The sequence below is a fragment of the Bubalus kerabau genome, chromosome 8, assembly GCF_029407905.1.
Source record: "Bubalus kerabau isolate K-KA32 ecotype Philippines breed swamp buffalo chromosome 8, PCC_UOA_SB_1v2, whole genome shotgun sequence".
In the NCBI taxonomy this organism is placed as follows: domain Eukaryota; kingdom Metazoa; phylum Chordata; class Mammalia; order Artiodactyla; family Bovidae; genus Bubalus; species Bubalus kerabau.
In genome coordinates, this window is record NC_073631.1 from 77,474,268 (window position 1) to 77,490,922 (window position 16,655).

Sequence of the window (16,655 nt, forward strand, 5' to 3'; positions counted from 1 at the left end):
CCAAGAGTTGAGAACAATGGACAGAGAATCAATTCACTGGGGTTAAGAGTCTCTCATCAGGAAACATTCTTGGCTCTTAGAATAGATAAACCTGGCAACATGTACCTAGATTTCAGAATTTCATGGGCAGATGACTGCTGTGTATTCTATCCCTTTTTGAATGTCAAAGTCTACTACTTTGTCCAATTTCACCACTACATGTTGTGTTAAAAATACTTAGCCTCGGCAGGGAGGCGGGCCGGGGGGCGGTGGGGAGCGGGCTGAGTGTGGTCAACCTCCTTTTCTCTGTTCCCCTCCAGCATCAGCTCGGCCTCTTCGCTCGACCGGACCTTGGCTCTAGGCTAAGTGGGCAACATGAGCGGCAACAACTTGGATGCGAATGACGAGTTTGATGAGCAGTTGCGAATGCAAGAATTGTACGGAGACACCAAGGACGACGACACCGAGAAAGATCCCGGTGGAGAAACCGATTCTTTCGGGCAGCAGCCGACTGACACCCCGTACGAGTGGGACCTAGACAAGAAGGCTTGGTTCCCCAAGATCACTGAAGATTTCATTGCTACATATCAGGCCAATTATGGCTTTTCTGATGATGGTGCATCTAGTTCTACTGCAAGTGTCCAAGATGTCAGCGCTAGGGCTGCAGAAGAACCTCCGCAAAGACAACCCCCTGAACCCAGTGATCTGAAAAAGAAGGGAGAAAAGAGAAAGGCTGAATCAGGATGGTTTCATGTTGAAGAAGGCAGAAATACAAATGTTTATGTGTCTGGTTTGCCTCCAGACATTACAGTGGATGAATTTATACAGCTTATGTCGAAGTTTGGCATTATTATGAGAGATCCTCAAACAGAAGAATTTAAGGTCAAGCTTTACAAAGATAATCAAGGAAATCTTAAAGGAGATGGACTTTGCTGTTATTTGAAGAGAGAATCTGTGGATCTGGCATTAAAACTTTTGGATGAAGATGAAATTAGAGGCTACAAATTACATGTGGAGGTGGCAAAATTTCAGTTGAAGGGAGAATATGACGCCTCAAAGAAGAAGAAGAAGTGCAAAGACTACAAGAAAAAGCTGTCTATGCAACAAAAGCAGTTGGATTGGAGACCTGAGAGACGGGCTGGCCCATCCCGAATGCGCCATGAGCGAGTTGTCATCATCAAAAACATGTTTCATCCAATGGATTTTGAGGATGATCCACTGGTGTTGAATTAAATCAGAGAAGACCTTCGAGTAGAGTGTTCAAAGTTTGGACAAATTAGGAAGCTCCTTCTCTTTGATAGACACCCCGATGGTGTGGCCTCTGTGTCCTTTAGGGATCCAGAGGAAGCTGATTATTGTATTCAAACCCTCAATGGAAGGTGGTTTGGTGGGCGTCAAATCACTGCCCAAGCGTGGGATGGAACTACGGATTATCAGGTGGAGGAGACCACAAGAGAAAGGGAGGAAAGGCTGAGAGGATGGGAGGCTTTCCTCAATGCTCCTGAGGCCAACAGAGGCCTGCAGCGTTCAAATTCCATCCGTGCTCCAGAAAGGGCAGGGCCTTCTAGAGTTAGGCATTTTTCTGAGCACCCTGGCACATCTCAAGCAAATGTTCAAGCAGCCGCAACTGAAATGGCATTTGAAGAACCTATAGATGAAAAGAAGTTTGAAAAAATGGAAGATGGGGGAGAAGTTGAAGAAGCTGCTTCTGAAAAAGATGCTAAAGAAAGTGGCCCTGAAAAAGAAGCTGAAGGTGCCCAAGAAGAATCTGAAGAGAGCTGCCTTGAAAGAGAGTCTAAGGAAGGCTGTCCCAAAAGAGAGCGTGAAGAAGACTTCCCCGAGAGAGAGTCTGGAGAAGGCAGCCCTGAGAAAGAGCGTGAAGAGGGTAATCCTAACAAAGAGTCAAAAGAGACTGTCCCTGAAAGAGAATCCAAAAAGAAGAAACTCAAAACGGATCCTGACAAGAACGGCCGTGAGAAGGAGTCTGAAGAAGAAGGCCCCAGCAAGGAGTCTGAGGGGGAGGCCAGCCCCCAAAAGGTGGCTTCTGAAGATGACGACTCAGAACAAGAGTCTGAAGACTGCTCAGAAAAGCAGTTTGACGATGGCTCTGAAAAAGAGTTAGAAGAAAATGGCCTTGAGAAAGGTTTTGAAGAAGATGCCTCTGACAAGGAATTTAATGAAAACATTCCGGAAAAAGAGTTAGACGAAAATGAGTCTGAAAAATCAGAATTCGAAGATGACAACTCTGAAAAAGTGTTTGATGAAGAAGGCTCTGAGAAAGAGTTTGACGAAGAGTCAGATGAAAAGGAAGAAGAGGAAGATGCATATGAAAAGGTATTTGATGATGAATCAGATGAGAAAGAAGACGAAGAAGATGCAGAAGAAAAGGAACTTGAAGATGCTGATGAAAAGGACGAAGAAGATGATGCAGATGAAAAGGTATTTGAAGATTCGGATGGAAAAGAAGATGAGGAAGATGGAGATGTAAAGGAAGATGAAGACATAGATGAAAAGGTGTTTGAAGATGAGGATTCCAACGAGAAGTTGTTTGATGATGATTCCAGTGACAAATTGTTTGAAGATTCTGATGAGAGAGGGACTGTGGGCGGTTTAGGGAATGTTAAGGAAGAAGGGCCCTTGTCCACAGGCAGCAGCTTTGTTCTCAGTAGTGATGATGATGATGATGACGACACTATTTAATCCCTTAAACTTGCTTTTTAGGGAGATTCCATCTCCATTTTGCCTCTGCTGCAGGGTAATTACTCGTAGTGTTACATGAACGTGTGCATAGAGGTAGGATGCCATCTGATTAATGCAGTGAAGTGTTCATGGTTACTTGTACCTAATCATTTTAAATATGTGTTCATTGGCTGTTCAGTTCAAACTCCATAGCATAATGCAAGTTAACTTGCTCCTTGTCCTTTGTCAGATTTCTTAAGTGCATGCAAAATAATATTTTTTAAGGTATTCTGATTGAAGTTTGTGACATTCAGAAATAAAGAAAGTTGTTGATATGCAGAAGCGGAAAATTGTACTTGAGCTAAATTGCATTTTTAATTCTTGCTATTGCTTTATTCATACTAACGTTTGTTTTTTTTTAAGGACTTGAAAAATCCCTGTAGGTGTCTCCTTGCTTCCACTTTATGATGTTACCACTGATATCCCCATTTCCCCTCTCTAAACCAGAACGTTACTAAAACTTATGAGGTAAAGAACTCTTCAGAGTTTTTTGCTCCCCAGTCCTCACAAGTTACTTTTTTCTACCCTCTTCTCATGAAAATTCACTCTTAAATGTGCAAAGGTGAACTTCCCAAAGTCCACAGCTTCCATTATTGAAAATATGGAGGAGATTAGAATTCTACCATTTACTGTTTGGACACCTCTAGAAGTTGATTCAAGTTACAGGACCTTTTTTCCCAGAAAAACCTGTGCGTACACTACACAACCTTCTGTATCCAGTTTGGGGCAGTTCATGTGGATCTCCTGGAGTTTAAGAACTTTTGTCATGCTTATTTCAGATTTTTGTTTTTGATTTTGTTCTAGAATCGTGGTACCCAATACTATGGAAATTGTGTAGTTCCAATAAAAAAAATGTGGCTCTTTTCTTGATTGCGCTTTCCAAATTCAGTATTGATGAATTGACTTCTGATGTTGCACTTAAGAAGTTATTCTCATAAATTAGAATTAAAATAAACTGCATTGGTGCATTTTCATTATACCGTCAAAAAAAAAAAATACTTAGCCTCTTCTTTCACAGGTTTCTGGATCAAGAAGAGTCATAACCAAGGAGTTGCTCTGAACAAACCTCATCCATGTCTGGACTTGTTTTAGATGATGAAATCCTCGACTTCAAGGATGAAATAAATGTAAAGTTACATATGAATTATTATTCCCAGAGGGTACCTTATGGCTATTGTTCAGCTTCTGGTCAGTTCAGTCGCTCAGTCATGTCCAACTCTTTGTGACCCCATGGGCTGTAGTATGCAAGGCTTCCCTGTCCATCACCAACTCCTGGAGCTTGCTCAAACTCATGTCCATCGACTCGGTGATGCCATCCAACCATCTCATCCTCTGTCATCTCCCTCTCTTCCTGCTTTCAATCTTCCCCAGCATCAGGGTCTTTTCTAGTAAATTGCTTCTTTGCATCAGGTAGCCAAAGTATTGGAGCTTCAGCTTCAGTCCTTCCAATGAATATTCAGGACTGATTTCCTGTAGGATTGACTGGTTGGGTCCCCTTGCAGTCCAAGGGACTCTCAAGAGTCTTCTCCAACACCATAGTTCAAAAGCATCAATTCTTTGGCACTCACCTTTCTTTATGGCCCAACACTCATATCCATACATGACTACTAGAAAAACCATAGCTTTGACTATATGAATCTTTGTCAGTAAAGTCAAGTCTCTGCTTTTTAATATGCTGTCAAAGTTTGCCATAGCTTTTCTTCCAAGGAGCAAGTGTCTTTTAAATTCACGGCTGCAGTCACCATCTTCAGTAATTTTGGAGCCCCCCAAAAATAATGTCTGTCACTGTTCTCATTGTTTTCCCATCTACTTGCCATGAAGTGATGGGACCAGAAACCATGATCTTAGTTTTTCACTGTTGAGTTTTAAGCAAGCTTTTTCATTCTTCTCTTTCACTTTCATCAAGAGACTGTTTAGTTCCTCTAAACTTTCTCCCATAAGGGTGGTGTCATCCGCATACCTAAGGTTATTGATGTCTCTCCCAGCAATCTTGATTCCAGCTTGTGCTTCATCCAGCCTGGCATTTCACATGATATACTCTGAATATAAGTTAAATAAGAAGGTGACAATATACAGCCTTGACATGCTCCTTTCCCAATTTGGAACCAGTCCGTTGGTTCAAACTGTTGCTTCTTGACCTGCATACAGATTTCTCAGGAGGCAAGTATGGTGGTCTGGTATTCCCATCTCTTTAAGAATTTTCCACAGTTTGTTATGATCCACACGGTTAAAGACTTTGGCATAATCAATAAAGCAGAAGTAGATGGTTTTCTGGAACTCTCTTGTTTTTCCTATGATCCAGTGGATGTTGGCAATTTGATCTCTGGTTCCTCTGCCTTTTCTAAATCCAGCTTGAACATCTGGAAGTTCAGAGTTCACATACCATTGAAGCCTAGCTTGGAGAATTTTGAGCATTACTTTACTAGCGTGTGAGATGAGTGTACAACTGTGGAGTAGTTTGTACAATCTTTGGCATTGCCTTTCTTTGGGATTAGAATGAAAACTGACCTTTTCCAGTCCTCTGGCCACTGCTGAATTTTCCTCATTTGCTGACATATTAGAAAAGCTATGACAAACCTAGACAGCATATTAAAAGCAGAGACGTTACTTTACTGACAAAGGTTCAGGTAGTCAAAGCTATGGTTTTTCCAGTAGTCACACATGGATGTGTGTGCTGGACCATAAAGAAAGGTGAGTGCCAAAGAATTGATGCTTTTGAACTATGGGGTTTAAAAAGACTCTTGAGAGTCCCTTGGACTGCAAGGAGATCAAACCAGTCAATCCTAAAGGAAATCAGTCCTGAATATTCACTGGAAGGGCTGAAGCTGAAACTCCAATAATTTGGCCACCTGATGCAAAGAAGTGACTCACTGGAAAGACCCTGATGCTGGGGAAGATTGAAGGCAGGAGGAGAGGGAGACAATAGAGGATGAGATGGTTGGATGGCATCACCGAGTCGATGGACATGAGTTTGAGCAAGCTCCGGGAGTTGGTGATGGACAGGGAAGCCTGGAGTGCTACAGTACACGGGGTCACAAAGAGTCAGACTCAACTGAGTGACTGAACTGAACTGAGCACAGCACTTTAACAGCATCATCTTTTAGGATTTGAAATAGCTCAGCTAGAATTCCATGACCTCCACTAGCTTTGTTCATAGTGATGCTTCCTAAGGTCCACTTGACTTCGCACTCCAGGATGTCTGGCTCTAGGTGAGTGATCACACCGTCATGGTTATCTGGATCATTAAGATCTTTTTTGTGTAGTTCTTCTGTGTATTCTTGCCACCTCTTCTTAATATCTTTTGTTTCTGTTAGGTTCATACCATTTCTGTCCTTTATTGTGCCCATCTGCATGAAATGTTCCCTTGGTATCTCTCTTTTTAAGAGACCTCTAGTCTTTCCCATTCTATTATTTTCCACTATTTCTTTGAATTGATCACTTAGGAAGGTTTTGTTATCTCTCCTCACTATTCTTTGGAACTTTTCATGAATATCTTTCCTTTTCTCCTTTGCCTTTCACTTCTCTTTGCTCAGCCATTTGTAAGGCCTCCTCAGACAACCATTTTGCCTTTTGCATTTCTTCTTGGGGATGGTTTTGATTACTGCCTCCGGTACAGTGTTATGAACCTCTGTCCATATTTCTTCAGGCACTCTATCTATCAGATCTAATCCCTTGAATCTATTTATCACTTCCACTGTATAATCATAAGGGATTTGAATGGTCTAGCGGTTTTCCCAACTTTCTTCAATTTAAGTCTGAATTTTGCAATACAGAGTTCATGATCTAAGCCACTGTCAGCTCATGGTCTTGTTTTTGCTGACTATATAGAGCTTCTCCATCTTCAGCTGTAAAGAATATAATAATCTGATTTTAGTATTAACCATCTAGTGATGTCCATGTGTAGAGTTGTCTCCTGTTGTGTTGGAAGAGGGTGTTTCCTATGACTGATGCTCTCTCTTAGCAAAACTCTATTAGTCTTTGCCAGATTATGGTAGGTTGTAACAAAGACGGTTACAGAAAAAATTTGTCAAGCCTCTGTATTCATGTACCTTTGTAATGTGACTTTGTGATCCCCCAGATAAAGATGGAATTTATTTTCCCACCCCATGATGCTGGGCAAGCCTAGTGGAAGCTCCAGATCCTAAGCATCAAAAGACATTTCAGCTTCTTTTCCTCCCTCTGGAATGCTGCCCTGAGATTGCCACAGAGAAACCCAGTCTAGTCAATTAGAGGATAAAAGACCACAAGGAGTAGAAATGAATCATCTCAGTTAAGACATCTAGCCAACCAGCCAGTAGCCAGTGGTAAATGCCCAAACATATCAGTGAAGCCATCTTGTACTATCTAGTGCCTCTAGAAATATATAATGTAGCCATATGAGTGAACCAAAGGAGAGATCAGCAGAAGAACCCACCAGCAGAGCCCAGCCCAAATTTGTTTACCCACAAGGGAAAAATGCCTATTGTTTCAGGTGGTTTTTTATACAGTAATAAATGATGCAGTGAACACCACACTTCCTAATTTTCTAATACAATCCATGTTGTAAATATTATGTGCTGTTATTACATGGTATGTCAAGTAGATGTCTTTTGTTGTTATTGTTGGAAATATGGTCCTATAAGAAAGCAAGTACTAAAAGGTGTATTACCATGATGGTTGACCAGAACGAACATTACTCACCTTTTAGAAAGGGCAACTGCCACTGTAGTCTAGTATTAAAATAAAGTCTTTTTAATCCTGAATACGGTTCGGAGAAGGCAATGGCACCCCACTCCAGTACTCTTGCCTGGAAAATCCCATGGACGGAGGAGTCTGGTAGGCTGCAGTCCATGGGGTCTCGAAGAGTCCGACATGACTGAGCGACTTCACTTTCACTTTTCACTTTCATGCACTGGAGAAGGAAATGGAAACCCACTCCAGTGTTCTTGCCTGGAGAATCCCAGGGACGGGGGAGCCTGGTGGGCTGCCATCTATGGGGTCGCACAGAGTCGGACACGACTGAAGCAACTTAGCAGCAGCAATCCTGAATAAGGCTAGCTTTGCTTCCAGGGATGCAAATCAAAAGGAGAAGGAGAATATTCAAATTTAAATGTCTTCTATCTGAGGGGTGTTGTAGATACTACTCAGTGACATTTAAGTCCAACAAATTTCTTGAGCATTGTTTCATGGCCATTCGTCCTGCCACACGCATCCATATAAAAGCACAGACACATAAAAGATAAAGTGAGAAGTGTGAAAATTCTAGATTAAGGGACAAAGATGAATAAGTGTTATAATGACACTTGAACAATCACATTTCTATAATATATTTTTGTTTGAATTGCTTCCCAGCTAGACCTCTCCTTTGGGAGATGCTGTGTAATTTCTCTGGTTATGTGATAGGAGCAAGATGAAAGATAACTCACAAGCTCCTGTGGCTTAAAATACAATGGTTTGAAATTGGTGGATTGTTTTTAAAGGTTTTTTTTTTCCCTTCTGTTTGAGATAGAAAGGCAGAATTATACTCACCAGCCCCACCCTCATCCTTCTCCAAAATAAAAGGTCAAATTGCTTCTTCTCTATTTTTAAAGACATTGCTTAAAAAAATCCTGATGTAAATGCATAAAGACTGTTAATATAATGGCCTAAATGGCATCCTCCTCCACTCCTTCTCTATAATGAAAACCAAAAGATCTAAAACTTCTTAAAATAAAGTATATTCAGATGCTAAAGAAATGAACTTTAAAAAATCTATAATTGAATATATATATATCTATAATTTAATATATATAATTACAAAAACTGTCACTGTAATATCATATACCTCATGGAATAGTCATTTGGATTATGTGATCATTTATTTTAAGTCCTACTCTTCTTGAAATAGATACAATTCAAGAATTTATATATCCAGAAATCTCTCAGGATCACTAATTCTACCAAAGTTAGAACTTATTTAAATATTGATTATAAATTAAAATTAAATTATTTTAAACCTTCTAGGCTAAATTAGCCCTGGTAGCACCTCTGTTCAAATATATAACGTTATTTAAGGGATTTTTTTCCTTAGTATACATACTAGCCATATGCAAAGTTTTTTTTAATGAAAAACTAAAAGCATAGACTCAGTTCTAAAAAGGGACCATAGTTAAACTTCTTAATGCTATATATGAGAAAACTAAAGGTCAGAGAGCTGAAATAATATGGCTGAAAACAGCAGATTTTATTAGTGGTGATGCTAGGAAAGAATCAGGTTTTCTGGACCCTCAGGCCTGTGAGCTCCCCACTTTACCATGTGGACTCACACAGGACTTTGGGTCCAATGTGGATGGGAGAACCTGGCTTCTCCCAGTCCTGAATCCAGGAGCTACCACATCTAAGCACAGAACTTCAATTATCTTTCAGCCTCATCCCTATCCCTAACCTTTTTTCTACCTGTGCAGCTCTGCTTGCAGAATCTTAGTTCCCCAACCAGGGCCCTCAGCAGTGAAAGCATGGAGTTCTAATCCACTGGACCACCCAAGAATTCCCTTCAGAGTCTCTGGGAATGAGCAGTGCAGTAGCAAGCAATGTTTAAAAGTTTCCCAGGGGGTTCTGATATGCAGCCAGGCTGAGAACTACTGGAGTGGTTTCTCACTCTCAATTCCTTAAATGGCTTAGGTTACCAGGCTGGCGGTCCCAGCCTCATTTCCCAGTGTTTCTGACTCTCTTTGGTCCTTTGATACCCTAGACATCAAGAACCTAATTCTGAGAGCCCAGATTCTTGAAAAGGGAGAAATAAAACAGGGAAGATAGAGAATATGAAAGTACATGGTCTTGGCAACATGTATTGTCAGTGAAACACCTTATGGATACATAAGAACTAGAAAACCATAAAAATAGAATTAACTTAGCTATATCAAGGTAGAATTTCCTATAGGCACTAGTATAAACAACTAAGGGTTTCTCTGGTGGCTCAGAGGTAAAGAATCTATCTGTAATGCAGGAGCCAGAGGAGACTCGGGTTTGATCCCTAGGTTGGGAAGATCCCCTGGAGGAGGAAATGGCAACCTGTTCCAGTATTATTGCCAGGAAAATCCCATGGATAGAGGACCCTGAAGAGTTCAAGAGTTGGACGTGACTGAGCATGCATAAATAGCTAATCAAATTTGCAAGAATATGTATCAGATTGTTGATTGGTTTCTTTCATTATATCACTCAATCACTCTTATACAAAGTATGGTCATCTGTTCACCAGCTCATGAAATTAGAAGCAGCATAGTTTAAGTAGATTCTTAGACATTATGGCAAGGGAGAGAAACAGAGTCAGAAATTTTCATACTAAAGAAAGTTCTAAATCAGTCAGAAGCCAGTTTAACCATCCCACAACAACTTTAACAACCGAAAGGTGAACTTAATCAGTTCAGTTCAGTTCAGTCGCTCAGTCGTGTCCGACTCTTTGTGACCCCATGAATCGCAGCACGCCAGGCCTCCCTGCCCATCACCAACTCCCGGAGTTCACTCAGACTCACGTCCATCAAGTCAGTGATGCCATCCAGCCATCTCATCCTCTGTCGTCCCCTTCTCCTCTTGCCCCCAATCCCTCCCAGCATCAGAGTCCTTTCCAATGAGTCAACTCTTCGCATGAGGTGGCCAAAATACTGGAGTTTCAGCTTTAGCATCATTCCTTCCAAAGAAATCCCAGGGCTAATCTCCTTCAGAATGGACTGGTTGGATCTCCTTGCAGTCCAAGGGACTCTCAAGAGTCTTCTCCAACACCACAGTTCAAAAGCATCAATTCTTGGCACTCAGCCTTCTTCACAGTCCAACTCTCACATCCATACATGACCACAGGAAAAACCATAGCCTTGACTAGACGGACCTTTGTTGGCAAAGTAATGTCTCTGCTTTTGAATATGCTATCTAGGTTGGACATAACTTTCCTCAATTTCAACCCAATCCTCAAGGAACAAAGCTGAATCTGGGTTGTTTTGAACCTCAGAGGTGAGAAAGATAAAATTTACTTGTTGGGATAAGATGATCAACAAGGATAGCTTCCTCATCTCTCACAATTCTTCCTCAACTCTTGCAGCCATGGTGGAAAAATTGATAATTCTGTGGACTGAGCCTGCAGGACATTTACACTTCCAGGGGAAGCATGAACAAAGCTCAGCCAGCAGTAGTGCCACAGGCTTGTCTGCCTCCTTGCACAATCAGAACTGACTTGAGTCAAATATTGACTAAAATTATGAAAAGTGAAAGTGTTAGTCACTCAGTGGTGTCCAAATCTTTGCAGCCCCATGGACTGTAGCCCACAAGGCTCCTCTCTCCATGGTATTTTCCAGGCAAGAATACTGGTTTGGATTGCCATTCCCTTCTCTAGCAGATCTTCCAAACCCAGGAATATAACCCAGATCTCTTGCAGTACAGGCAGATTCTTCACTATCTGAGCCATCAGGGTAACCCAACTAAGATCATATTTAATACCAAATATTAAGTATTCTATATCTGAAAGCCCATGTATGAATGATCAAGAAAGGCCATGTGTATGAAGCTGCTTGACTCAAAAGAGCCCAGTACTCCAGAAACAAACATGTTCTTTAAGCCTTAATCAGTTAAAGCCTTAAAAAGTTAAAGTCATCTGGTTTTATCTCAGTGTTCTAGCTGGAGGCATATCTTATGCAACTGATTGTGTTGGTTTTCTGCCTCTGTCACCAATTCTTCCCTACTATATTAAATCCTACACATGGTAACACAAATTAATTAAGCATTATATTACAGAGTATTAATATAAATGTTTCATGCACCTAAACCTCTATTACATAATTACTATTGCCCTGATGAAGAAATGAATTTACATTTTTAACAGAAATACTTAGAAACAAACATATTTAAATGGTTAACCATCAGTTCTAAAAGAACAGATTCAAGGAATCAACAGTTAAAACAAAACATTAAGATGTAGATGGTCCAGTGAGGTGATGTGAAAAGAGAACACCATATATACCTCTTGCCATTTCAGTCAGACTGAAAGAGCTTTTCAAATAACCTCATTTACTTTCACTCCAAGAACCAAATATGAGTGCTGTCAATATCACTCTTTGCCTTCTTCCAGGCTAATCATGAATATCATCTAGAAAGCATTTCTTCCAGCTCATCAAGCTCCCTCTCTTCGATAGATGAAGACAACTTCACAAGCATCAACAAGCAGAGCCAATGTAAAATAATATCAGGGTTGAAATCACAGGGCTGCAAGTGACTTTCAGCTATTATACGGTGCATCCTCCTCCTCTGATATAATCATTTAAACCAGTGGTTCTCAACTTTGGCTGCACATGGAAATCATCTGAGAGGCTTTTTAAAATTCTGCTGCCCAGGCTTAAACCCCAGAAATTCTAATTTAATTGGTCTAGAGTACAGCGTGAATGTCAAGTGGCCTAAAATCTCTCCAGGTGATTGTAATGTGCAGCTGAGTGTCAAAGCCCATCGAAGACCACCAGGAAAACACCTGTAGTCAATCAAGAAAAGTCAGATTTACTTAGCTTGCTGCAGCATAGGGAGACCCTTATGAGAATCTCAGGAAGTTTGGAAGAACTTCAAACTGGGTGATTTTTTAAGAAAGCCAAGGGAAGCATGAGACCATTCTGGATTGGATGACATCAAGAAAAGGAGGAAATTCAGTGACTGGGTATCTCAATTATCCTCATACAAGAAGCAGAAAGGTTAGAGTAGTGCTGCTGCTGCTGCTGCTGCTGCTGCTAAGTCGCTTCAGTCGTGTCCGACTCTTTGCGACCCCATAGACGGCAGCCCGTCAGGCTCCACCGTCCCTGGGATTCTCCAGGCAAGAACACTGGACTGGGTTGCCATTTCCTTCTCCAATGCATGAAAGTGAAAAGTGAAAGTGAAGTCGTTCAGTCGTGTCCGACTCTTCGCGACCCCATGGACTGCAGCCCACAAGGCTCCTCCATCCATGGGATTTTCCAGGCAAGAGCACTGGAGTGGGGTGCCATTGCCTTCTCCAGAGCAGTGCTATCACTGTTAAAGAATGGAGATCACTCAGAAGGCAAGTTGTTAGCAATGTGCCAAGAAGCAATCATTTTCATAGTTAAGATGTGGCCTCGTCATTGCCCTGTTCTAAATGTGGTGTATTTATGGTTTTTGGCAAAGACTGCAGTCTGGTTTTTCAGTAATGCCAATTTCTCTTTCTCTATTTGTTTACCAGAACCTGTTTTTACATTCTCATAAGGTTGAAAGCCACTGATCAAAACAAACTTAAAAGCACAGCTGCATATAAGTGCTATCTGGTTGTAATATCTGTCACTTTTTTGAGTTCCAGGGTTAAAATTAGCTGATCTAGTTTATTAAACATGCAAGTGAAACCTTCCCAAAGTTGGACCTTCCAGATAAAAACTCTGTTCCTATTTCCTTGATAAAATATTGTTATGACTACAAGTTTAAACTGCCAAAGAATGCATGCTACATTTTAAATAAACATCTTACATATAATAGCCCCTTTTGATAGCATCACCAGTAAAACATTAGTTCTCCTGTATTATAATCATATTCTATTTATTCTGTTCTCAATGGAAATGAAAGTGAAAAGTGAAATGTTAGTCACTTAGTCGTGTCCAACTCTTTGCAGCCTTGTAGACTATAGCCTGCCAGGCTCCTACGTCCATGGGATTTTCCAGGCAAGAATACTGGAGTGGGTTGCCATTCCCTTCTCCAGGGGATCTTCCCAACCCAGGGATCGAATCCGAGTCTCCTGCATTACAGGCAGATTCTTCACCATATGAGCCACCAGGGGAGCCCAAGCTACTGTTAACTTTTCACAATTACTAACTCAGAGCTACCTTGATATGGCACCATACATGAAGGACAGGGATTCTTTACAGAAGTGTTTTTGACACTATTTTGATGATTCACCTAACGCTCTGTTCTATAAGAAATCAGGATAGTGTCAACCTCTTACACTTTATGAATGAATACATGTATTCAATAGAAATTGGGGTTATTTAAATTCAGTATTCTCTCCTGGAAAATTCCATGGACAGAAAAGTCTTGTGGGCTACAGTCCATGGAATCACAAAGAGTCTGACACAACTGAGTGACTGAGCACAACTCTTCTTTGGTAATATGGAGTATATGTTTGCTCTCCTAGAATATCCATGTAATCATAACCCTACTTCATGTCTCCCTAAAAATAAGGCTCTTTCACTGTTTCACAAGTGTCAGTAGAGAAAGTCACGTTATTTATTTATTTGTTGGTTTATAAGAGTCAGAAATACATTAACCTCTGATGATCTAGAGTGCCAATTACTCACAGGAAACTCCACTCCAGGGCCCAATATCATCCATATTATCTACTCCTCAAAGCTCCACAGAGAAGAGACAAAAGTTTTCCTCACCTAAACTGAGTTATTTCCACAGTTCGATCCTAAGGGAGTCTGGAAATGGTACCCCTGTTTCCCTACTTGAACTCTGAACCAGTTCAGAAAACCAAAAATTTAGGCAAAAAGATATTTTTTAAAACTTTGGAACCAAAAGATGCCACATCACAGGTTGGATTCTCCAAGAGCAGATACTGAGACACAGTTTGAGTTCAAGATGTAAGAAGAGACTAAAGGAAGGGCGAGGAAGCAGGATTGAGCAGAAGAAAAAGTCACACTGTGATGCAGACCCAAAGAAAATCTGGCCAACCTGGCAAGAAGCTGCAGAGTAAAGAAACACTGCCCATGAGAGTCATCCCAGAAAGGATTGAAAGATCTGAGCCTTCAAACCCCCTCCTAGCTCATTCACCACATGTGGGCTGCCCCTGGAAGAGCACAGCTGTGAGCAGGCATCTGGCTCCACACGGCTGAGGCAGACCCTAAAAGAACAGGAAGCTGGAGGCTCCCTGCCCATCACCCCCTTCCCAGCAGGACAGCAAGTCCTTCCTCTCAGAGGCTCTGGGAGCACATCTTCATGTCTACCCCAGTCCAAGCTGGAGAGCATGGTAAGATGCTTGGCAACAATAGACTTCCCGATAGGACACTAAGTAATCACAGACCTCACACCTCGTTTACAGAATGAAAACTGAAAACTCATAGTATAGAGATGGTTTTCACTAGCAGCTGGACTCTAAAAAAGAAATAAAGGAAGAGATTGAGATACGAATGCCAATTTCTGCTCCCACATTCGCCAAAAAAGAGACAATTGAGAAAAGAGATATACACACAGACCAGGGGTGATGTGTTAGTAAGGGTGACCCTCCACATGAACGGAGGTGAGTGGTGCCCCCTGTCCTCCACCAACATAGTCAGAGAACTTGACAGTCAGTTAAAGGCAGTATCAGTCAGTTCAGTTCAGTCACTCAGTCGTGTCCAACTCTTTGAGACCCCATGAATCGCAGCACGCCAGGCCTCCCTGTCCATCACCAACTCCCAGAGTTCACCCAAACTCATGTGCATCTAGTCGGTGATGCCATAGCTAGCTTATTATCATTTTTAGGTCTCCAGATAATAATCATAAATCAAAACTCTCAGGTATACAGCAATCATTTTTATCCATAGTTATAAATATTATTCCATTTGAAAGGTTGGGGACCAGGGAGTTGGTTTGTTTGGTGGTTGGTTGAGGAACTGGAGTTTGAATTTTTATTCTTGTTGCAATTGCATGTAAAGAAATAGATTTATTTACCAAATCCTAAATAACGAATTTTTTTTTTTTTTTAGATTTTCTGAATTCTTTTCTGTCTTAATGCAAAAGTCACAGAGGGGATTTTAATCACTCAGTTGCAAAGAAATATACATTGCAAGTGGCAATTCAGCAACCAGACTGATTCCCCTCATTCCCCTTTCAGGTGCGTACCTCTTGACACTATAATAATAATAGCATTCTACCACAGAAGGGAGGCTGCTTTGTCAGCCACTTAGGACAGAAAGCACCTAGGAACTCAGACCAAGGAGTTACAGTAAGACCCAGAGAGCATAAGAAGCAAATGTAACCATGGAGACTCCAATTCCTCCGTGAAATGTTTTGGGTGACTCCAGCAGTGACCACAATATGCAAATCACAGATTTTTATGGAAGGAGCGTTGACTTTTCAAGGAGTGTCAGTCTTTTCCCAGCCAGTCAGTTTCATTTAAGTAATTGACTAATCCTTCCTTTATGGAAACATGAAAATGTTGCTAAGGAATTTTATTTATAAAACAATGGTCACCTGTTTAATGAAGTAAATTTGATATCATGGAGATTTACTCATAACCAGATCATATGACAGCTTGTTCATTTCTGCTTATGCAACTGAGACAAAGCAGTCTTTTAGAACTTATCTAGACCGATGATGTAAAGACTACCCTAAGACCATTTCTTAAAATGACCATTTCCTGGGGTATCTGCCTGAAATAAAACCTAAGCAAGCTAAGAAAAACACAGATCTCTGTTCATCTGAGTCTTCCTGAACCTACACCTTTAACAGGGTTTTATAAAGTCGGACTTCCCTGGTGGCTCAGACGGTAAAAGCGTCTGCCTATAATGCAGGGGGCCCGGGCTCGATCCCTGGGTCAGGAAGATCCCCTGGAGAAGGCAATGGCACCCCACTCCAGTACTCTTGCCTGGAAAATCCCATGGACGGAGGAGCCTGGTAGGCTTCAGTCCACAGGGTCACAAACAGTCGGACATGACTGAGCGACTTCACTTTCTTTTCTTTATGAAGTCTGGTCCTGTGACCATGCAAACACTCCAAGCACTTGCTAAAAATGTGCATGGCTAGACGCCATTTAGTGAATGAGACTAAGAGTCCACATGGTCAAAAGTTCACCAGGTGATTCTAGTGCACACGAGGATTTGAGAACTCCTGTTACACCATTATACTGGAACAAGGTCAGAGTCATGATCTGGAGATCAAGCTCAAAAGAAAAATTTGACAAAATTCATTTGACCTTTATTTGGAAACCGTATTTTTCACAAGAGAAAACTACAACTTATTCATTCAACAAA

General features: G+C 41.2%; 2 protein-coding genes across 2 annotated transcripts; both read left to right on the plus strand.

Moving 5' to 3' along the window:
* The first annotated feature begins 246 nt into the window (after window positions 1–246).
* Window positions 247–1,628, plus strand: LOC129659371 (HIV Tat-specific factor 1). The gene has a single exon (XM_055590643.1). The coding sequence runs from the start codon at window positions 355–357 to the stop codon at window positions 1,210–1,212; it is 858 nt and encodes a 285-aa protein (XP_055446618.1). The 5' UTR covers window positions 247–354; the 3' UTR covers window positions 1,213–1,628.
* On the plus strand, window positions 1,612–3,059 carry LOC129659370 (HIV Tat-specific factor 1-like). The gene has a single exon (XM_055590642.1). The coding sequence runs from the start codon at window positions 1,612–1,614 to the stop codon at window positions 2,677–2,679; it is 1,068 nt and encodes a 355-aa protein (XP_055446617.1). The 3' UTR covers window positions 2,680–3,059.
* Window positions 3,060–16,655: the final 13,596 nt, after the last annotated feature.

Excerpts from the sequence above, each read along its gene's own strand:
- LOC129659370 (XM_055590642.1), top strand. The coding sequence starts at position 1,612 with ATGGCATTTGAAGAACCTATAGATGAAAAGAAGTTTGAAAAAATGGAA.
- LOC129659371 (XM_055590643.1), top strand. The coding sequence starts at position 355 with ATGAGCGGCAACAACTTGGATGCGAATGACGAGTTTGATGAGCAGTTG.